This window comes from Zeus faber (genome assembly GCF_960531495.2).
Source record: "Zeus faber genome assembly, chromosome: 8".
Classification (NCBI taxonomy): domain Eukaryota; kingdom Metazoa; phylum Chordata; class Actinopteri; order Zeiformes; family Zeidae; genus Zeus; species Zeus faber.
In genome coordinates this window covers 23440888-23462666 of record NC_137195.1, presented here as the reverse complement: position 1 = coordinate 23462666, position 21779 = coordinate 23440888, and the positions used below count along the sequence as shown (strand labels likewise).

The 21779-nt window shown below is 37.1% G+C and overlaps 4 protein-coding genes across 4 annotated transcripts in view; 2 read left to right on the top strand and 2 right to left on the bottom strand.

The window, feature by feature from the left end:
* atad2 (ATPase family AAA domain containing 2) overlaps positions 1–1861 on the bottom strand; it is a 35693-nt gene extending 33832 nt beyond the window's left edge. The window contains exon 1 of the mRNA XM_080004961.1: positions 1648–1861. Within this exon, the coding sequence (XP_079861087.1) occupies positions 1648–1845 (198 nt within the window). The 5' untranslated portion in view covers positions 1846–1861. The remainder of the gene's footprint in view (positions 1–1647) is intronic.
* Positions 1862–10222: 8361 nt separating this feature from the next.
* Positions 10223–15933, bottom strand: psma2a (proteasome 20S subunit alpha 2a). The gene is made up of 8 exons (XM_080004978.1): positions 15881–15933; positions 15236–15312; positions 14896–15028; positions 14174–14296; positions 12356–12437; positions 11998–12071; positions 11503–11560; positions 10223–11050 (listed from the first exon to the last, which is right to left on the bottom strand). Exons 1-8 carry the CDS (start codon positions 15919–15921, stop codon positions 10934–10936), a joined length of 705 nt encoding a protein of 234 aa, XP_079861104.1. The 5' UTR covers positions 15922–15933; the 3' UTR covers positions 10223–10933.
* Positions 15934–16178: 245 nt separating this feature from the next.
* Positions 16179–17930, top strand: mrpl32 (mitochondrial ribosomal protein L32). Its single transcript, XM_080004979.1, has 3 exons — positions 16179–16330; positions 17030–17238; positions 17589–17930. The coding sequence occupies exons 1-3, from the start codon at positions 16234–16236 to the stop codon at positions 17835–17837; spliced, it is 555 nt and encodes a 184-aa protein (XP_079861105.1). The 5' UTR covers positions 16179–16233; the 3' UTR covers positions 17838–17930.
* A 1236-nt stretch (positions 17931–19166) lies between these two features.
* On the top strand, positions 19167–21273 carry LOC307233517 (pyrin-like). Its single transcript, XM_080004855.1, is given in 3 exon segments — positions 19167–20796; positions 20853–20865; positions 20867–21273. Coding segments are annotated over 3 exon segments (432 nt in total). The 5' UTR covers positions 19167–20513; the 3' UTR covers positions 21003–21273.
* Positions 21274–21779: the final 506 nt, after the last annotated feature.

Below are 21779 nucleotides of genomic sequence, written 5' to 3'. Positions count from 1 at the left end.
TTTTCTCCCTGAACTGCCCACATCACAGTCTGAAGCAGCTGCTACTCCACGCCACTGAGAAAGCAAGCCCAGCAGCTAAACGGGAGAGCGAAGCCTTGGAAGCTTCTTCAAGCAGCCAGTCGAGTAACACACCGAGACACAGAGAGAGCTGATTGAAGCTGAGCTGTCAGGCTACCTACACTGAGTGATATCTAATGGTGACACAGATCCCCGCCACAAACTCGCCATTAGAGAGAGTATTCAGTGCAAGTGGTAATACCGTCACATGTCACAGGGCCTGCCTAAAGCAACAGACGGTAGATAGGCTTGTCTTCCTTTCTAATAACCTCTGACATGTGTATGTATACACATATATAGCCTGTCATACCAAATAGTGTTATAGCTGTTAAGGTTGTTATTCTGCACTCATTCCTGAAAATTGATTGAAACAAGAGTACCCAAGCTGAAAGGTTTTAAAATATATATTATCTTTTCTCAAATTATTTTTGAATTTAAGATTTTCTCAATGTTATATTTATTTTTGCAATTTGGCATGAGAGATTTTTTTTTTGTTTGATTATTTCACTATTAAAATTGTTGGTTAATATAGAACAGCAGACCTTCATGAGTAGTTTTGCACAAATTTGCAATTTTAAATATTGTGAGTTAAAATAATAACGTCCCTACCATGTTTGCTACAGTGGCTTCTTTTATTTTGAGATGATATTTTTAACCTGCAGGCAAAAGATCTTTATTTGTTTGTGAAGATTAAAATTGCTAAATAAACATTATGTTTTAAAATATACATGTATTTGGTCTGTTTAAGTTTTATACAGGAATATTATTTATAAACTCTAATACAATAAATATCTAGTCGTATCGAATATCGACATTAGGCAAAAAAAAAATTGTGATTGTGACAGCACTAGGTAGTGATTGACTTTTATCATATGGAGGACCCTCAACTTATAATTTTAATCATAGGCGCGAATGCTAGAATTCGATACGATTCTGTCTCTCGGACCCAGTCTGAGAAGGGTTCATTACTTGTAGATGACTCAAACACCCAATACCTGTCAATCATACAGTAACAGCGACTGAAGAGCGAACATACGATCAACCGCCACGATATAACGGTTAAGTTGAACTGTCCTATTATCATTTTGCCGGGGGACCCACTGGAAACTGTTGAAGGACCCCTGAGGGGGCCCCGGGCCGCACGTTGAGAACCGCAGAGATGGCGCATTGTTGGCGTCAAACTTTGTCTCATTCTAACGACGCTCCAGTTCATTCATAGAAAGGTTCGTCAAGATAAGTGGGAACTTGCCCTCACACCTATCATCTCAAAATATAATCTGGTAGGAAGCACACGCACAGACACCAAATACTCTACGGCTATAGAAAAACATATGATCAAAAGTAATACAACTAAAAAGAAAAAAAAAGATCAAAATCGAACTTTATTTTTATGGAGTTTTTTTTGTTTTTTTTTTACATATAAGTATACATGTTCCATCGGTGTGGACTTAGTTGCGTGAGAGAGACTGGTTAGCATAGCTTAACGCGCTAGGAGCTTCAGCCCCGCAAAGTTATCCATCTGAGGCTCCCGGCCCACGGATGGAACCCCGGGCGGCTCTGCGCAGCGGCGTGGAAGTCCGGCGTGCTTACGTTCTCCGCGGTGTTTCCCGCGCCGCCCGGGCTGTCAGCGGCGGCGCCCGGGGTGGAGCCGCCGAGTCGGGTTGACTTTCTCTGCGACGCGGGAAGCAAAGACAGGAACTCGGAGCTCGTGTCCAACTCCGCTTCCCTCCGCTTCGGAGTCGCGACGGGTTCCGCGGCGGCACTCCCACCGCTGCGTAGGATCACCATGTTTCCTTAATCCGCATAAATGTCGAGACAGCGACAACAATTCCGCAGACTGAGGTAAACACCGCGAGGGCGACGCGCAGCCTTCTTGAGTTCTGGCGCCACATACGTCATCCGACGCTCCAGCGGTAGCGCGGGTTAAGCTGCCGACCGAAAACATAGGTCTACACTAATTTAAAAAAAAAAAAAAGGACAAAAAAAATCCTGAACGACATGAACATCTAAACGTCGTTAGGTTGTTTTTGTGCAGCGCCAGAGGGAATGTGCGTACGTATGTTTGAGCGATATAAACAAAACCGAGGGCTTTCAAGCGGTTTGCAAACGGTCCCAGAGCTAGGCGAGCGGAGGGATATGTGTCAGAACAGAAAAGGTGCGCCGGCCGGTCGCAAGGCGCGCAAAACCTGCGTCGACCGCGCGCGCGCTCGGGTCATGTAAACAGTAGTTGTATTCTTATTAGGTTCAGTAGTTGTATTCTTATTAGGTTCAGTAGTTGTATTCTTATTAGGTTCAGTAGTTGTATTCTTATTAGGTTCAGTAGTTGTATTCTTATTAGGTTCAGTAGTTGTATTCTTATTAGGTTCAGTAGTTGTATTCTTATTAGGTTCAGTGGTTGTATTCTTATTAGGTTCAGTAGTTGTATTCTTATTAGGTTCAGTGGTTGTATTCTTATTAGGTTCAGTAGTTGTATTCTTATTACGTTCAGTAGTTGTATTCTTATTAGGTTCAGTAGTTGTATTCTTATTAGGTTCAGTAGTTGTATTCTTATTAGGTTCAGTAGTTGTATTCTTATTAGGTTCAGTAGTTGTATTCTTATTAGGTTCAGTAGTTGTATTCTTATTACGTTCAGTAGTTGTATTCTTATTAGGTTCAGTAGTTGTATTCTTATTAGGTTCAGTAGTTGTATTCTTATTAGGTTCAGTAGTTGTATTCTTATTAGGTTCAGTAGTTGTATTCTTATTAGGTTCAGTAGTTGTATTCTTATTAGGTTCAGTAGTTGTATTCTTATTAGGTTCAGTAGTTGTATTCTTATTAGGTTCAGTAGTTGTATTCTTATTAGGTTCAGTAGTTGTATTCTTATTAGGTTCAGTAGTTGTATTCTTATTACGTTCAGTAGTTGTATTCTTATTAGGTTCAGTAGTTGTATTCTTATTAGGTTCAGTAGTTGTATTCTTATTAGGTTCAGTAGTTGTATTCTTATTAGGTTCAGTAGTTGTATTCTTATTAGGTTCAGTAGTTGTATTCTTATTACGTTCAGTAGTTGTATTCTTATTAGGTTCAGTAGTTGTATTCTTATTAGGTTCAGTAGTTGTATTCTTATTAGGTTCAGTAGTTGTATTCTTATTAGGTTCAGTAGTTGTATTCTTATTAGGTTCAGTAGTTGTATTCTTATTACGTTCAGTAGTTGTATTCTTATTAGGTTCAGTAGTTGTATTCTTATTAGGTTCAGTAGTTGTATTCTTATTAGGTTCAGTAGTTGTATTCTTATTAGGTTCAGTAGTTGTATTCTTATTAGGTTCAGTAGTTGTATTCTTATTACGTTCAGTAGTTGTATTCTTATTAGGTTCAGTAGTTGTATTCTTATTAGGTTCAGTAGTTGTATTCTTATTAGGTTCAGTAGTTGTATTCTTATTAGGTTCAGTAGTTGTATTCTTATTAGGTTCAGTAGTTGTATTCTTATTAGGTTCAGTGGTTGTATTCTTATTAGGTTCAGTAGTTGTATTCTTATTAGGTTCAGTGGTTGTATTCTTATTAGGTTCAGTGGTTGTATTCTTATTAGGTTCAGTAGTTGTATTCTTATTAGGTTCAGTGGTTGTATTCTTATTAGGTTCAGTGGTTGTATTCTTATTAGGTTCAGTAGTTGTATTCTTATTAGGTTCAGTGGTTGTATTCTTATTAGGTTCAGTAGTTGTATTCTTATTAGGTTCAGTAGTTGTATTCTTATTAGGTTCAGTGGTTGTATTCTTATTAGGTTCAGTAGTTGTATTCTTATTAGGTTCGGTAGTTGTATTCTTATTAGGTTCAGTAGTTGTATTCTTATTAGGTTCAGTAGTTGTATTCTTATTAGGTTCAGTAGTTGTATTCTTATTAGGTTCAGTAGTTGTATTCTTATTACGTTCAGTAGTTGTATTCTTATTAGGTTCAGTAGTTGTATTCTTATTAGGTTCAGTAGTTGTATTCTTATTAGGTTCAGTAGTTGTATTCTTATTAGGTTCAGTAGTTGTATTCTTATTAGGTTCAGTAGTTGTATTCTTATTAGGTTCAGTGGTTGTATTCTTATTAGGTTCAGTAGTTGTATTCTTATTAGGTTCAGTGGTTGTATTCTTATTAGGTTCAGTGGTTGTATTCTTATTAGGTTCAGTAGTTGTATTCTTATTAGGTTCAGTGGTTGTATTCTTATTAGGTTCAGTGGTTGTATTCTTATTAGGTTCAGTAGTTGTATTCTTATTAGGTTCAGTGGTTGTATTCTTATTAGGTTCAGTAGTTGTATTCTTATTAGGTTCAGTAGTTGTATTCTTATTAGGTTCAGTGGTTGTATTCTTATTAGGTTCAGTAGTTGTATTCTTATTAGGTTCAGTGGTTGTATTCTTATTAGGTTCAGTGGTTGTATTCTTATTAGGTTCAGTGGTTGTATTCTTATTAGGTTCAGTAGTTGTATTCTTATTAGGTTCAGTAGTTGTATTCTTATTAGGTTCAGTGGTTGTATTCTTATTAGGTTCAGTAGTTGTATTCTTATTAGGTTCAGTAGTTGTATTCTTATTAGGTTCAGTAGTTGTATTCTTATTAGGTTCGGTAGTTGTATTCTTATTAGGTTCGGTAGTTGTATTCTTATTAGGTTCAGTAGTTGTATTCTTATTAGGTTCAGTAGTTGTATTCTTATTAGGTTCAGTAGTTGTATTCTTATTAGGTTCAGTAGTTGTATTCTTATTAGGTTCAGTGGTTGTATTCTTATTAGGTTCAGTAGTTGTATTCTTATTAGGTTCAGTAGTTGTATTCTTATTAGGTTCAGTAGTTGTATTCTTATTAGGTTCAGTAGTTGTATTCTTATTAGGTTCAGTAGTTGTATTCTTATTAGGTTCAGTAGTTGTATTCTTATTACGTTCAGTAGTTGTATTCTTATTACGTTCAGTAGTTGTATTCTTATTAGGTTCAGTGGTTGTATTCTTATTACGTTCAGTAGTTGTATTCTTATTCCGTTCAGTAGTTGTATTCTTATTAGGTTCAGTAGTTATATTCTTATTAGGTTCAGTAGTTGTATTCTTATTAGGTTCAGTAGTTGTATTCTTATTAGGTTCAGTGGTTGTATTCTTATTAGGTTCAGTGGTTGTATTCTTATTAGGTTCAGTGGTTGTATTCTTATTACGTTCAGTAGTTGTATTCTTATTAGGTTCAGTGGTTGTATTCTTATTACGTTCAGTAGTTGTATTCTTATTCCGTTCAGTAGTTGTATTCTTATTAGGTTCAGTAGTTGTATTCTTATTAGGTTCAGTAGTTGTATTCTTATTAGGTTCAGTAGTTGTATTCTTATTACGTTCAGTAGTTGTATTCTTATTAGGTTCAGTAGTTGTATTCTTATTAGGTTCAGTAGTTGTATTCTTATTAGGTTCAGTAGTTGTATTCTTATTAGGTTCAGTGGTTGTATTCTTATTAGGTTCAGTAGTTGTATTCTTATTAGGTTCAGTGGTTGTATTCTTATTAGGTTCAGTAGTTGTATTCTTATTAGGTTCAGTAGTTGTATTCTTATTAGGTTCAGTAGTTGTATTCTTATTAGGTTCAGTAGTTGTATTCTTATTAGGTTCAGTAGTTGTATTCTTATTAGGTTCAGTGGTTGTATTCTTATTAGGTTCAGTAGTTGTATTCTTATTAGGTTCAGTGGTTGTATTCTTATTAGGTTCAGTGGTTGTATTCTTATTAGGTTCAGTAGTTGTATTCTTATTAGGTTCAGTAGTTGTATTCTTATTAGGTTCAGTAGTTGTATTCTTATTAGGTTCAGTAGTTGTATTCTTATTAGGTTCAGTAGTTGTATTCTTATTAGGTTCAGTAGTTGTATTCTTATTAGGTTCAGTAGTTGTATTCTTATTAGGTTCAGTAGTTGTATTCTTATTAGGTTCAGTAGTTGTATTCTTATTAGGTTCAGTAGTTGTATTCTTATTAGGTTCAGTAGTTGTATTCTTATTAGGTTCAGTAGTTGTATTCTTATTAGGTTCAGTGGTTGTATTCTTATTAGGTTCAGTGGTTGTATTCTTATTAGGTTCAGTGGTTGTATTCTTATTACGTTCAGTAGTTGTATTCTTATTAGGTTCAGTAGTTGTATTCTTATTAGGTTCAGTAGTTGTATTCTTATTAGGTTCAGTAGTTGTATTCTTATTAGGTTCAGTAGTTGTATTCTTATTAGGTTCAGTGGTTGTATTCTTATTAGGTTCAGTAGTTGTATTCTTATTAGGTTCAGTAGTTGTATTCTTATTAGGTTCAGTAGTTGTATTCTTATTAGGTTCAGTAGTTGTATTCTTATTAGGTTCAGTAGTTGTATTCTTATTAGGTTCAGTAGTTGTATTCTTATTAGGTTCAGTAGTTGTATTCTTATTAGGTTCAGTAGTTGTATTCTTATTAGGTTCAGTAGTTGTATTCTTATTAGGTTCAGTGGTTGTATTCTTATTAGGTTCAGTAGTTGTATTCTTATTAGGTTCAGTGGTTGTATTCTTATTAGGTTCAGTGGTTGTATTCTTATTAGGTTCAGTAGTTGTATTCTTATTAGGTTCAGTAGTTGTATTCTTATTAGGTTCAGTAGTTGTATTCTTATTAGGTTCAGTAGTTGTATTCTTATTAGGTTCAGTAGTTGTATTCTTATTAGGTTCAGTAGTTGTATTCTTATTAGGTTCAGTAGTTGTATTCTTATTAGGTTCAGTAGTTGTATTCTTATTAGGTTCAGTAGTTGTATTCTTATTAGGTTCAGTGGTTGTATTCTTATTAGGTTCAGTGGTTGTATTCTTATTAGGTTCAGTGGTTGTATTCTTATTAGGTTCAGTGGTTGTATTCTTATTAGGTTCAGTAGTTGTATTCTTATTAGGTTCAGTGGTTGTATTCTTATTAGGTTCAGTGGTTGTATTCTTATTAGGTTCAGTAGTTGTATTCTTATTAGGTTCAGTAGTTGTATTCTTATTAGGTTCAGTAGTTGTATTCTTATTAGGTTCAGTAGTTGTATTCTTATTAGGTTCAGTAGTTGTATTCTTATTAGGTTCAGTAGTTGTATTCTTATTAGGTTCAGTAGTTGTATTCTTATTAGGTTCAGTAGTTGTATTCTTATTAGGTTCAGTAGTTGTATTCTTATTAGGTTCAGTAGTTGTATTCTTATTAGGTTCAGTAGTTGTATTCTTATTAGGTTCAGTAGTTGTATTCTTATTAGGTTCAGTGGTTGTATTCTTATTAGGTTCAGTGGTTGTATTCTTATTAGGTTCAGTGGTTGTATTCTTATTACGTTCAGTAGTTGTATTCTTATTAGGTTCAGTAGTTGTATTCTTATTAGGTTCAGTAGTTGTATTCTTATTAGGTTCAGTAGTTGTATTCTTATTAGGTTCAGTAGTTGTATTCTTATTAGGTTCAGTAGTTGTATTCTTATTAGGTTCAGTGGTTGTATTCTTATTAGGTTCAGTAGTTGTATTCTTATTAGGTTCAGTGGTTGTATTCTTATTAGGTTCAGTAGTTGTATTCTTATTAGGTTCAGTAGTTGTATTCTTATTAGGTTCAGTAGTTGTATTCTTATTAGGTTCAGTAGTTGTATTCTTATTAGGTTCAGTAGTTGTATTCTTATTAGGTTCAGTAGTTGTATTCTTATTAGGTTCAGTAGTTGTATTCTTATTAGGTTCAGTAGTTGTATTCTTATTAGGTTCAGTAGTTGTATTCTTATTAGGTTCAGTGGTTGTATTCTTATTAGGTTCAGTGGTTGTATTCTTATTAGGTTCAGTGGTTGTATTCTTATTAGGTTCAGTGGTTGTATTCTTATTAGGTTCAGTGGTTGTATTCTTATTAGGTTCAGTAGTTGTATTCTTATTAGGTTCAGTGGTTGTATTCTTATTAGGTTCAGTGGTTGTATTCTTATTAGGTTCAGTGGTTGTATTCTTATTAGGTTCAGTAGTTGTATTCTTATTAGGTTCAGTGGTTGTATTCTTATTAGGTTCAGTAGTTGTATTCTTATTAGGTTCAGTAGTTGTATTCTTATTAGGTTCAGTGGTTGTATTCTTATTAGGTTCAGTGGTTGTATTCTTATTAGGTTCAGTAGTTGTATTCTTATTTGGTTCAGTAGTTGTATTCTTATTAGGTTCAGTAGTTGTATTCTTATTAGGTTCAGTGGTTGTATTCTTATTAGGTTCAGTAGTTGTATTCTTATTAGGTTCAGTAGTTGTATTCTTATTAGGTTCAGTAGTTGTATTCTTATTAGGTTCAGTGGTTGTATTCTTATTCGGTTCAGTGGTTGTATTCTTATTAGGTTCAGTAGTTGTATTCTTATTTGGTTCAGTAGTTGTATTCTTATTAGGTTCAGTAGTTGTATTCTTATTACGTTCAGTAGTTGTATTCTTATTACGTTCAGTAGTTGTATTCTTATTCGGTTCAGTGGTTGTATTCTTATTCGGTTCAGTGGTTGTATTCTTATTCGGTTCAGTGGTTGTATTCTTATTCGGTTCAGTGGTTGTATTCTTATTAGGTTCAGTGGTTGTATTCTTATTAGGTTCAGTGGTTGTATTCTTATTCCGTTCAGTAGTTGTATTCTTATTAGGTTCAGTGGTTGTATTCTTATTAGGTTCAGTGGTTGTATTCTTATTAGGTTCAGTGGTTGTATTCTTATTAGGTTCAGTGGTTGTATTCTTATTCCGTTCAGTAGTTGTATTCTTATTAGGTTCAGTGGTTGTATTCTTATTAGGTTCAGTGGTTGTATTCTTATTAGGTTCAGTAGTTGTATTCTTATTAGGTTCAGTAGTTGTATTCTTATTAGGTTCAGTGGTTGTATTCTTATTAGGTTCAGTGGTTGTATTCTTATTAGGTTCAGTGGTTGTATTCTTATTCCGTTCAGTAGTTGTATTCTTATTCCGTTCAGTAGTTGTATTCTTATTAGGTTCAGTAGTTGTATTCTTATTAGGTTCAGTAATTGTATTCTTATTCCGTTCAGTAGTTGTATTCTTATTAGGTTCAGTAGTTGTATTCTTATTAGGTTCAGTAGTTGTATTCTTATTAGGTTCAGTAGTTGTATTCTTATTAGGTTCAGTGGTTGTATTCTTATTAGGTTCAGTGGTTGTATTCTTATTAGGTTCAGTAGTTGTATTCTTATTACGTTCAGTAGTTGTATTCTTATTCCGTTCAGTAGTTGTATTCTTATTAGGTTCAGTGGTTGTATTCTTATTAGGTTCAGTGGTTGTATTCTTATTCGGTTCAGTGGTTGTATTCTTATTAGGTTCAGTGGTTGTATTCTTATTCCGTTCAGTAGTTGTATTCTTATTCCGTTCAGTAGTTGTATTCTTATTCCGTTCAGTGGTTGTATTCTTATTCCGTTCAGTGGTTGTATTCTTATTACGTTCAGTAGTTGTATTCTTATTCGGTTCAGTGGTTGTATTCTTATTAGGTTCAGTGGTTGTATTCTTATTAGGTTCAGTAGTTGTATTCTTATTAGGTTCAGTGGTTGTATTCTTATTAGGTTCAGTAGTTGTATTCTTATTAGGTTCAGTGGTTGTATTCTTATTAGGTTCAGTGGTTGTATTCTTATTCCGTTCAGTAGTTGTATTCTTATTAGGTTCAGTAGTTGTATTCTTATTTGGTTCAGTAGTTGTATTCTTATTAGGTTCAGTGGTTGTATTCTTATTAGGTTCAGTAGTTGTATTCTTTATTCGGTTCAGTAGTTGTATTCTTATTAGGTTCAGTGGTTGTATTCTTATTCCGTTCAGTAGTTGTATTCTTATTCCGTTCAGTAGTTGTATTCTTATTAGGTTCAGTAGTTGTATTCTTATAAAGTTCAGTAGTTGTATTCTTATTCCGTTCAGTAGTTGTATTCTTATTCCGTTCAGTAGTTGTATTCTTATTAGGTTCAGTAGTTGTATTCTTATAAAGTTCAGTAGTTGTATTCTTATTCCGTTCAGTAGTTGTATTCTTATTCCGTTCAGTAGTTGTATTCTTATTAGGTTCAGTAGTTGTATTCTTATTAGGTTCAGTGGTTGTATTCTTATTAGGTTCAGTGGTTGTATTCTTATTCCGTTCAGTAGTTGTATTCTTATTCCGTTCAGTAGTTGTATTCTTATTACGTTCAGTAGTTGTATTCTTATTACGTTCAGTAGTTGTATTCTTATTAGGTTTGGTATCACTCGTTTCTATTCCGCAAGATTGAAGACAAGGGTTTTGACGTGAAACATTTATTTTGTTGAAAAACCGAACACAGACGAGAAGAAAATAAAGATGATAGAAATGTTGCTAAACTGGAAACAGTGCTTGTGAGTAATGTGAAATTGCACATGGATTATGGTTCTTAGTAAAATCTCAAGTTTCCTCCTGTGTGGTGGGGGGATCCAATGAAACCTGGTCATGTAGCTAGACTTTATCCCCTGGTTTTAAAAGAAGATTACCACAAGATTCCCTAGTGCCTTCTTTGCATCAGTAAGATTCTATCGAAATAAGATTGCTGTGATACATTTGTCAAATTGGTTCAATCAGATATTGTCCAAGCAAAACTAGCTCTACTTTTAAAGTAACAAAACCATGTATGCCACTTGGTGTTTCAAATTGTGCTCATGGTACTGGAAAAACCAACTCTTTCGTCTTTTTGTGGATGTCTGGAATAAAGGAATTATGGGACTACAACTGTAAGATTGTTGAGAGTCTACTGAAGAAAATCATAATCCACAGTGCAATTCAGTTCCACTGCAGCCTTCTGACAGATATAACAGCACTAAGGTAAGCAAATCTGACTCTTAATCTTTGATCCATTGTCACCAATTTGCAACACTCTAAAAAGGTAGAAATATCGCCAATAATGGCACTGTGGTGTCCAGGTGATGCTGCTGTGCTGCTATGTCTATCAGTTGGGAAGTGGCCATGTTTAGCAGATGGGTTATGTTCAAGCAATGGCTGCCAGATAGTCTTTAACTTCAGCTGGGGTGAGTCGTCTGAAGCCGGACTCGTCACAGATTCCCACTTCGATGTTTTCCTCCGTCATCTGGCCCTCAAAGCTCTCCTGAAACATACAGGGGGAAATGGATGTTGCAATGGAAGATTCAATAAACAAGAGAAAATGAGCAGAAATTCTAGATTGGCTGTATAACTAACAGCAGCGCGCGCACGCACGCACGCACGCACGCACGCACGCACGCACGCACGCACACTTACTTTTATCCGAAAAATATAAGTACAATCCCGAGTGTGCAATTTTTCAAAATATGTGCAATACTTTTTAATACTGATTCCGATTTATGTTGTTTCTACTTAGGTATATATTTTTACATCTTTTATATTGTTTATAATGCTTACCTTGCTTACTTACTTACTTTTAGTTACTAAAACTCTTTATTGATGCTCTCTATTTTCTGCTGTCACTTTTTGCTGCTGTCACTGTGCAAATTTCCCCGTTGTGGGACTAATAAGATTTATCTTATCATAGATAGTGAATTTTCAAAACAATTTCCGTACCTTCAATGTCAGGATGGCTGTGTGGATAGCATCTTCCAGTTCCAGGTCATTGTTGTACCTTGAGAGAATAGAAAATGTAAATATTACTCCATTCCTTAAGTTACTTCCATTTTTCTTTTCTTTTTTTTAACTCTGAGGTACAATAGAAGGATTGGCCAAAACATCATATTGTAAGACAAATTTACTGGTGGATTGACGTTGATAACCACATTCTGGGAGGGAAGGAAGACTAAACTAGATTCTCGTTGGCCATTCTAGATTGTGTGGTGACAGTGACTGTTTCACAGAGGAAGGTAAAATAAAACAACCTAAAATGAGAAGGTGAGGCCTAAGGGACTGATTTTGAATGTCTGATTCAGAGTGTCCGTGTACCGGACAGTACACAATAATACAGCTGCACAGGAAGGGATGTAGTTTACATGCTACAAATATCATACAAGCGAAAAGAATTTCTGTGGTGGCAGACACTGAGAATTAAAATAGTTCTCACTCTACCTTTTCTCAAGGAATGTTTTTCCGTTAACATAGTTCTTTCCCATGGCCGTGGCTTTCCATGCAAAATATGCACCCTGTTAAGGCAGAATAATGCAGTTTACAAGATGTTTGATAGACCCAACAGCATTATGAAGAAAATAAAATAGCTGAAATTACTCTATACAATAATAATCTACTAATACTTGTTAATTCATTACTGATAACAAGAGCAATTATTATGATACAGACACCGAGGTGTTGTCCAGTTGTGACATGGAGGTAATTACAGCCATAGGCTTTGAAAAGGCAGCAAGGCTAAAACATCACTTAAAGTGCAGGTAGACCTTCTCCTTTAGGTTTGTGGCTTAGTGAATCTTACAGAGGGGTCTGACTGGAACAGGTAGGGGTGGTCTTCATCCCATCCAGCGATCAGCAATGACACTCCGAATGGCCGCACTCCTCTAGAAAATGGAAGAAATAAAATAAATGTATGTAAATGTAAATGTATTTTTCTTTGAATTCCATCTTATTTAAACAATCTGTAAGGAATGAAAGGATTACAAATTATTATTCGTTGTTGCATACATATGAAAAGTAGCATATTTTCCGCGTTATCCAATACCACACCAGTTCACTCGTTATTTTGTATTGCCACCTATTTTTTGAGGGAAGATTGATCAGAGAACCAAGAGAAGGTTTATTCAATTATACAGAAATGTTACATATAGGAAGAGGAAGAATTAACATTACGTTCAGCATTCTTTGAAACCATGGCCTGGGACTTGTGTATTTTATGTGACCATCTCGATTTGAAGTAGCACATAAAAACGCAGAATCTGATGTTTTTTATTGCTTATGTTGTTAGGAAATGTCGCTTGACTGGCTTATGAACGCATCTACGAGAGTTGAAGTTGGTTTTGTATGGAGAAATTTGCCTGGTGGCTTATAGTAAAACAGCTTTCTGAAGTTAAATTGGGTGTTTCATGATATGCTGTGATTGTGAATGAAAATGATATAGCTTGTTTTAGTCATAATAAATTGTTTATTTTGATTGTTGGTTTCCATGCCATGTTCAATTTTGTCTGTATAGGTTATAGGCAGTTATAGGCTTTCTTTACTAAAGTCATCAAACCACAACATTGCTCAGAAAAAACAATATAAATTTTCTCTAAACCATTAGGCCATATTATAGTAGCCTTGGCTGATCGTGCAAAATTCCAATCGTCGCTCGCTGGGGGGCAGTGATCGGCAATATACGACCTTATCGGGGGCGAGGTGGGGTTTGCGCGCAAATAGAACATAATATTACGTGGCAAATGCTTTGCTCCTGCTCCAGAAGTGCAGGATTTATTATTTTCAAGTAAAGTATTTACACAAAACATCCAGTTTTTACTAAGTTAAGTTCCATAGCAACAGAAAGCAACGGGGAGACGTTTTTCTTGTAACAGTATGGAGTAAGGACTCGGGACAGTCCCTTGACTCCATTGTTTGAAAATTTTGTTTCATACATGGAGGAAACAAACAAAAATAAATACCGATGTCTGTAGGAGAAAAAAAAAAAACCAAAAAACTGTTCCAATTCTTTGAATTAGGTTTACGTTTTAAATTTTCCATACAGTAAGAAACTAAGGAAACCAAATAGATCAAAATCTTTTTCTATTAAATCATATTATATATTGCTATATTATAATCACAAGATTTGCATATTACGCGGCAGGTAAATGCACGGGGGGGGGCCATGGACCCAACGGTGCCCTTCTTATCAGGTGGGTTCTTTTTTTGTTTGTTTGCTTTATAATTAATGGTTATCAAGGTAGTGTATTGTCGGGACAAGACATTCATGAGGCGCACCTCATAAGGGGGAGACCCTCCGCCACCCCTCGCTCTCGCCCTCCCTCCGCTCTAGTTTCAGAATAAGGTAAACTGCATGTACACCGTTACAATTCTCAGATTTTTCCTGGCGGATTAAAGGAAAAAAAAAAAAAAAAAGGCTGTCATCTATGTCAATCCCGATCGATGGAGTCAATCGTCGATAGACGATTTAATCGTGAATCGGCCCACGCCTATTATAGTGAGGCTTGACAGACCAGATTTCGATGGATGGGTATGTTTTATCTTGGTGTGTGCTTGCCTGCCCATGTTCAATATAGTAAGGCTGCGCATGTGTGTGAGTTGGGGTGTCTTAGTGTTGACTTACCCAGACTGTGTGTATTCCTGCATTACAGAGGCCACTCTCTGAACCAGCTGGCCTGTGGGGATTGGCTCCTGGTAGACCAGGAAATACTGCTGTGCCAGCTTCCTGGCTCGACGCACTAAAACCCTGTGAGCAGAACGAAACCGATTGAAGTGTGCGGCGCAAGTTCACAGCGTGTAAGACTACCTTCTGAAATTAACAACATGAAAAGCCTATACCCAATAAAATAAATGTAAGTAATCTTTTTGTAGATGACATAACCAAGTAGTTAAACAAACATAAGTGCTGTATGCCGTATTGTATCACATCTGGCAGGTGTCTATTTTCATTGTTTTCTGCTCTAGGTGAGACTATTATTATCATCCATGTCTAAACTATGCATGGAGCTTCACATTTTCAACCAATTTCTTTATTATCTGGCCAAGTCTGACTACCGCCATCAGTCTCCATCGCTTCACTCATGCTCGTTTACATGTAAACAAGTACAATTGTTTTTATGAAAAAGGAACGCTTACACCACCATGTTTTATTGGCCTGTCAGCGGCATTGCCTAAATTACTGATGCAAGCATTAACCACCTCAATCTATTCTCTACTGGCACAAATAAGACTAGGCGTTCAGAACAACTCCCAACACCAAATGAAGAACACTGAAAATAACAACGCTCACATACGGACAAAATGAAAGATTAATAGAACAACACTTCATTACACACTGTCAGTTACCTGTAGTCAGGCCCCATCCCGCTGTAGACCATCCCTATGTGTTTAGTGATGGGCTCCACCTTATGAACACTCTGCTCATCGTAAAGGATGGACTTCTGTTTCTTCTCTGTTGCCAGGACAACGCCATTGGAGGCTGAAAGGAGGGGCACGGAGGATGTTGCAATATATATATATGAGAATTTATACTAATGGAAGTCATTTTCCAAACTTTGTGCAGTATTGCTGATTGATGTAATCAACATCAAGGCCTCAACAGCAAAAATAAAGAATACTATCCAAGTTGCCAACACAGGACTCTAAACTAAACATATCAATACACGATGACCATGCGTGAATCTACCTTTGATCCCCACCGATGGGGCTCCAGCTGCTACTGCTGCCAGAGCATACTCGATCTGGACCAGTTTACCTGAAGGGCTGAGAAAATACAAACAAGAATTTCCATGGTATCATTTTGGAGCGTTATAGCAATGCCATGAGTCTAATAAGATTAACGTTGAATGGACGGGTGGGGAAAGTGGAACGCTGAATTGAAAGCAACGAACAAACAGAGCTAAGCTGCTTTAGCATAGAATGTAGGCAAAACTGAAAGCAAAACTTTACTTCAGCGCTGCCTGGTGAGCATGCTAAGCTAACATGGCTAGCTTAAATTGCGATTTATAGTACGGTTGCGTATTTTGTTTAAAATACAGGTTAAACTCAGCTTGTTTTGGCAGTGCGCCGCCTGATAATTTCAGACGGAGCTACACATCGCTTCAGCCTTTATTCGTAACGATAGCCAACATGCTAGCAGCTAGCAGCTAGCTCATTCAACAGCGAACGGGAATGACAATGCACCGGCAACAACTGAACGGCAAAACTTCCATTTATAATCCGAGAAGCAAACGTCTTGAAATCATTGGAAACCACATATACAAACTGCGATAAACTACCGCAGGCTGGTGCCAAGTTAGGGCCGCTGATTAAGTATTATGATCAAGTTTACCTAAAAGTGGTGAGGGAGAAACTGTAGCCTCGTTCCGCCATCTTTGCTTTTGCAGAAGGGATTCACGCGTCTCGCAGTAACGGCTGCTGTGATTGGTGGATATCAACTTCCGATCAAAATGTTTTCGGGATTTGTGTAGTTTGGGATTTTATTTCCTTAATTCTATTAAAAATAATATTGCAGTGTCTGATGCTAAATGAATATGTTATTCCGTAAAATAAGTCATTTTCAATATAAACCAAAACGACAATAGCCACAAGCAGCCAGCTGTTGGTTGTCGCAGTTTGATGACGTATAAACTCCCGGTGACCGTGAGCTAGCTGACATATTAAACCATAAACAAAATAGTAGAAATGTTAAACTTAGCGAGTTTGATAAACGGGCTTCGGCTTTCTTTTTTACAAGTTGAAACCAAGCTTCTACAGGCGGTGGGATTCGACCGACATCTGGGTGCGTGTGTTCCCTTCTATGCAAACACGTGTGGTGAAGATAGGCACCTTGTGTCGTTCTAATAAAATAGTACATCTGTAAAACAGCCTATAATATGAACTAAAGTGCTGCTGTTTCTTTTTGTTTTTGCAGATTACTGTCATCCTTGTTAAAATTTACATAAAATGGCATACGATATACTTTTGATATATATATATATATATATATATATATATATATATATATATATATATATATATATATATATACATAAAATATGTGTGTATATACATATAAATGTGAATCTTGATTTAAAAAAAAAAAATCAGATCAGAGAATCAGAATCAGAAATACTTTAATAATCCCAGGGGGAAATTGCTTTTACTTACGTTACTAAAGTACCCAACGTTGGGTGAAAAGTATCGATTTCTCCTTTAAAATGTTGTAGATTAAAAGTCGAAAACCCTTCGAAACTGAATACAGTTAACTGAGTACAGATACTACATTTAATTTTATTTAACATTTTCAAAGTTCCACATTTTCAGATAAGATACTTTATTAATACCTTAGGGGGAAATTCAGGCACAGATGGCAGAGGCAGCCAAGTAAGGCCCCCAATCCGACTCTTTGGGAGCAGTTAGGGATCCTCCACTTACCAGAGGACCCGCTGGAGTTCCTGACACCCTCCTGGTAGTGACACCCGTCTCCCCCATTATCTAGCACCGGCGCTGGCATTGAACAGCCCCAGCCTTGTGCCCCATGTCCTGCCCCAGTGCGACGAGGAGCGTCCCGAGGGGGAGCAGCAGAGCCCGGAGCAGCCCCCCGGCTTCCTGGACAGCATCCTGTGGATGGCAGCGCCCAAGAAAAGACGCACTATCGAAGTCAACCGTACTAGAAGACGAGCTGAGAGCAAGCTGATAAAAATCCAGGTACAAATAATGTAACGAATTGATGTATAAGACGTTGTGGATTTTACAGTTGTAGCTGCTTTTTTAAGGTCCGGAGGCCCTAGAAGATGCACACAAAGCTAAGACTATAGCACTCACCCTGCTTGTAAATACCAGATTTTATATTGTATGGCATACAAGATGACAATTTGAATGTTTTTGTTTTTGTTCTGTTTATATCGCCCCAGAATACCTCACTGCGGTGTCGTCTATCTCTTTGATGTGCTTTTTCATGAAATGGTTTTATATTGGATACAAAATAAAGTTGTTCTTTTACTCTTTAATGTTGATTTTATGTTGATTTTATTGTTTTAATTATTTTTCTTCCTCAGGCCAATGTTGAGCCATGTGTAGAGTGTGGCCACCTAAAGCAGAAACACGTCCTGTGTAGCTTCTGTTATGACAAGGTAAAGAGGGAGACGTATTTAATTCGGCAGCAGATCAAAGCTATGGAGGGAGGCCCGCTGAAGGCCCCGGCCGTCGAGACGGTCGTCCTGTATGAGGACGAGACACCGAGTGAGCTCGACAAAGACAAGAGGATAGTGGAGAGAGCCCGGAAACGTCCAGGCTGGTTTAGTTAATGCAGTGTTTGACATGTGCATATGTTGTACATGCACACACATTTTTGTATAATGGTCTACAGTATTAAATTGTTAATTGCTTAAAATCTTAAATTGCATCTTTTATTTATTCTTTGGAATGACAAACCTTTAATTCCTATGTGTGTTCAGGAACAGACAGGAATACTACTTTAAATATATTTGGGTGAGGGGAAAAAGTGTCTCCCCCAGGTAAATTTAAATTAAAGTCGACAGTTGATCAGGTTTTTCCATTCTGTGATGGAATTATTTAGACTGTAATTTTTCTGTTATTGGTCTAAAAAAATAAAACCATTCATCTGATAGCCCCCTTGGGGGGGTGGGATTTCCCTGTATATTCAATCACTTGTCACATCACCTTTTAACGGAAATAGCTGCGATCTAACACCTAGAGCTATGGATTAGTCTCACGTTTTTCTCCTGTCAAGGAATTTTGGACTACTCCATGCAGAACTCCCCCTGTGACAGTTGTGGGCGTTTGAGCACAAGCTGTCTTCATTCCAGGTCTTGCCACAGCCTCTAAATGGAGTTTAGGTCTGGAGTGTGGTTTGATTCCCGAAGTTAGATTTTTCGCAGTAAGCTCAGTAACCAACTGACTGTCGCAGATCCGCCTGCCACACACCACATGCCACCCAAGTGGTGTATTCGGGGCCCTCTGACACAGTCACAGACGATGGGGTTGAGAAAACACAAGTTTATTGTACAGAGTGGGCTAGATGGAACAAGTCCTGGAGCAGATGGACAGCATGTCACGACAAGGGTTCCTCGTGTGTGTGTGTGTGTGGATTTTACTTGTTGCTCGAAAACTTAAAAATAAAGCTTAAATTAAAGCTTTAAATATTATAAATAAATATTATTAAGTGCATAACTAAATATTGTTAACAACATCATTAAATACAGTGGGGGAAATAATTATTTGATTCCTCACTGATTTTTTAAGTTTGCCCACTGACAAAGAAATGAACGGTCTATAATTTTAGTGGTAATTTTTGGTAGGTTTATTATAACAGCGAGAGACAGAATATCAAAAAGAAAATCCAGAAAATCACATAAAAAAATATTTTTGCATTTCATTGAGTGAAATAAGTTTTTGATCCCCTACCAACCATAAAGAATTCTGGCTCCCACAGATTAGTCCTCTCGCTTTAAGAAAGTACTCCTAATCTCAACTTGTTACCTGTATAAAAAATATCTGTCTCAACTTGCTACCTGTATAAAAGACACCTGTCCACAGAATCAATCAATCAGACTCCAACCTCTCCATCATGGGCAAGACCAAAGAGCTGTCTAAGGACATCAGGTACATGATTGTAGACCTGCACCAGGCCGGAATGGGCTACAAGACCATTGGCAAGAAGCTGGGTGAGAAGGAGACAACCGTTGGCATGATTATTGAAAATGGAAGAAACACAAAATGACCGTCAATCTCCCTCGGTCTGGGGCTCCACGCAAGATCTCACCTCGTGGGGTATCAATGATCATGAGAAAGGTGAGGCATTAGCCCAGAACTACACAGGGGGAGCTTGTTAATGATCTCAAGGCAGCTGGGACCACAGTCACCAAGAAAACCATGGGTAACACACTACGCCGTAATGGATTAAAATACTGCAGCGCCCGTAAGGTCCCCCTGCTCAAGAAGGGACATGTAGAGGCCTGTCTGAAGTTTGCCAATGAACACTTGAATGATTCAGAGAACACCTGGGAGATGGTGATGTGGTCAGAGGAGACCAAAATCTTTGGTATTAATGCGACTCGCCGTGTTTGGAGGAAGAGGAATTCTGACTATGACCCCAAGAACACCATCCCCACCGTCAAGCATGGAGGTGGAGGCATTATGCTTTGGGGGTGTTTCTCTGCTAAGGGGACAGGTCGACTTCACCGCATCGATGGAAAGATGGATGGGGGCCATGTACCGTGAAATCTTGGGTGACAACCTCCTTCTCTCAGCCAGGACACTAAACATGGGTGGTGGATGGGTCTTCCAGCACGACAATGACCCAAAACATACAGCCAAGGCAACAAAGGAGTGGCTCAAGAAGAAGCACATTAAGGTCATGGAGTGGCCTGGCCAGTCTACGGACCTTAATCCTATAGAAAATCTGTGGCAAGAGCTGAAGCTTGGAGTTGCCAAGCGGCAGCCTCGAAACCTTAAAGATTTGGAGAGGATCTGCAAAGAGGAGTGGTCCAAAATTCCTCCTGAGATGTGTGCAAACCTGATAATCAACTACAAGAAACGTCTGACCTCTGTACTTGCCAACAAGGGTTTCTCCACCAAGTACTAAGTCATGTTTTGATAGGGGATCAAATACTTATTTCACTCAGTGAAATGCAAAATAATTTATATATTTTATTAAATGTGATTTTCTGGATTTTCTTTTTGATATTCTGTCTCTCACTGTTATAATAAACCTACCAAAAATTACCACAAAAATTATAGACCGTTCATTTCTTTGTCAATGGGCAAACTTAAAAAATCAGTGAGGGATCAAATAATTATTTCCCCCACTGTATGTGAGTATATAGGTAAGGGCCAGAGCAACGACATAGAGAAACATGCTCACTCTGATGTAATGTGAAAAAGGTACATTGTATGTGGTCCACACAGCCTTGATCAAGGAAGTTCTGGAAGACTTACCGATAGATGTCAGACTGAGGCTGATGCAGCAGCTGTACACAGTGGATGTGACCCTGGACCCTGAAACAGCACAACCACAGCTGATAGTGTCTGGTGATGGCAAACAAGTGACACTTGGAGACAAACCTCAGCAGCTCCCTGATAATCCAAAACGTTTTGATAGAGTTATATATGTCCTGGGAAAAGAGGCTTTCACTTCAGGGAGATTATATTATGAGGTTGAGGTGGAAGGGGAGGACTGGTGTTTAGGAGTGTTCAAAGAGTCAGTCAACAGGAAGGGAGGGTTATATGTCAACACTGAAGATGGCTGCTGGATTATATATGGAAATAAAACAACTTGTTCTGGGGTTGAACTATCCTAGAAACGAAATGTGTTCAAAGTTGGGGTGTTTGTCGACTACGAGGAAGGGCTAGTTTCCTTCTACCATGTGGAGGCAAAGGATCATATCTACTCCTTCACAGGCTGCACATTCACTGAGAAGATCTATCCAGCGTTTAGCTCAAATTACTAAGGTTCCCCTAAAGCGTCACTGAGGATCACAGCTCTGAGGTAAAAACAATGAGCTCTTATCCAGCCACAGCACATTTGTATCTCTACACATTGATCAGTTGCTTTTATCCAGAGCCACTATCAGCCACTACAATGAGTGAGTGAAATGACAAACATTTACAACATATTGTGTGAGGTGTTCTTTACTTTGATGCATCAAATATAATGTTTGTAAAAATAATTGGACATCATTCTTTTTTTTCTCCATTTCTCCCTTTATGTGTTTTTCTCTTATTCCCATTCTAAAAGGTTCTTTTTAAATGTTTAGTTTGATGTGAACAGAACTGTTTTTGGACTTGATGACGTTGGTTTCTTTGTGCTTTACCTGTTGCTTCCACATATTAGCTTCACTGTGGAAATTTGGTTTTTTGGTATGAACAATAAAGGCTTCAAACTATGAATGGAATCGTCTGCTATTCCATTTTATTTCATTTTATTTTTATTGTATTTTATTTTATTCTATATATTTTTATAAGTATTCGACTTACTGTATTACGTTTTAGGAGTTTTAGGAAATTTTTCCTAGGACATATTGTGTGCTATCACCGGGTGCGTTGCATTACATTTCACTGCATATATGTATGAAAGTATGTATATGTACGTGACGAATAAAAATCTTGAATCTTGAATCTCCTCATCTCCCCTGTTGACAATGAGCAGTGGAAAGCAATCTGAGTTTTTAATGTACATTCTTAGCCATGTAGCCCTGTCTCAACCTGATTTTGTCAATTCATCTTAA

Coding starts and splice junctions, on each gene's coding strand:
- psma2a (XM_080004978.1), bottom strand. CDS start 15,921: ATGGCGGAACGAGGCTACAGTTTCTCCCTCACCACTTTTAG. Junction 15,313..15,880: donor TTCTCCCTCACCACTTTTAG/GTAAACTTGATC, acceptor GTATTTTCTCAG/CCCTTCAGGTAAACTGGTCC. Junction 12,072..12,355: donor TGTTCCAGTCAGACCCCTCT/GTAAGATTCACT, acceptor CTGCCTTAACAG/GGTGCATATTTTGCATGGAA.
- mrpl32 (XM_080004979.1), top strand. CDS start 16,234: ATGTTAAACTTAGCGAGTTTGATAAACGGGCTTCGGCTTTCTTTTTTA. Junction 16,331..17,029: donor GGGATTCGACCGACATCTGG/GTGCGTGTGTTC, acceptor CCCATTATCTAG/CACCGGCGCTGGCATTGAAC. Junction 17,239..17,588: donor GCAAGCTGATAAAAATCCAG/GTACAAATAATG, acceptor TTTCTTCCTCAG/GCCAATGTTGAGCCATGTGT.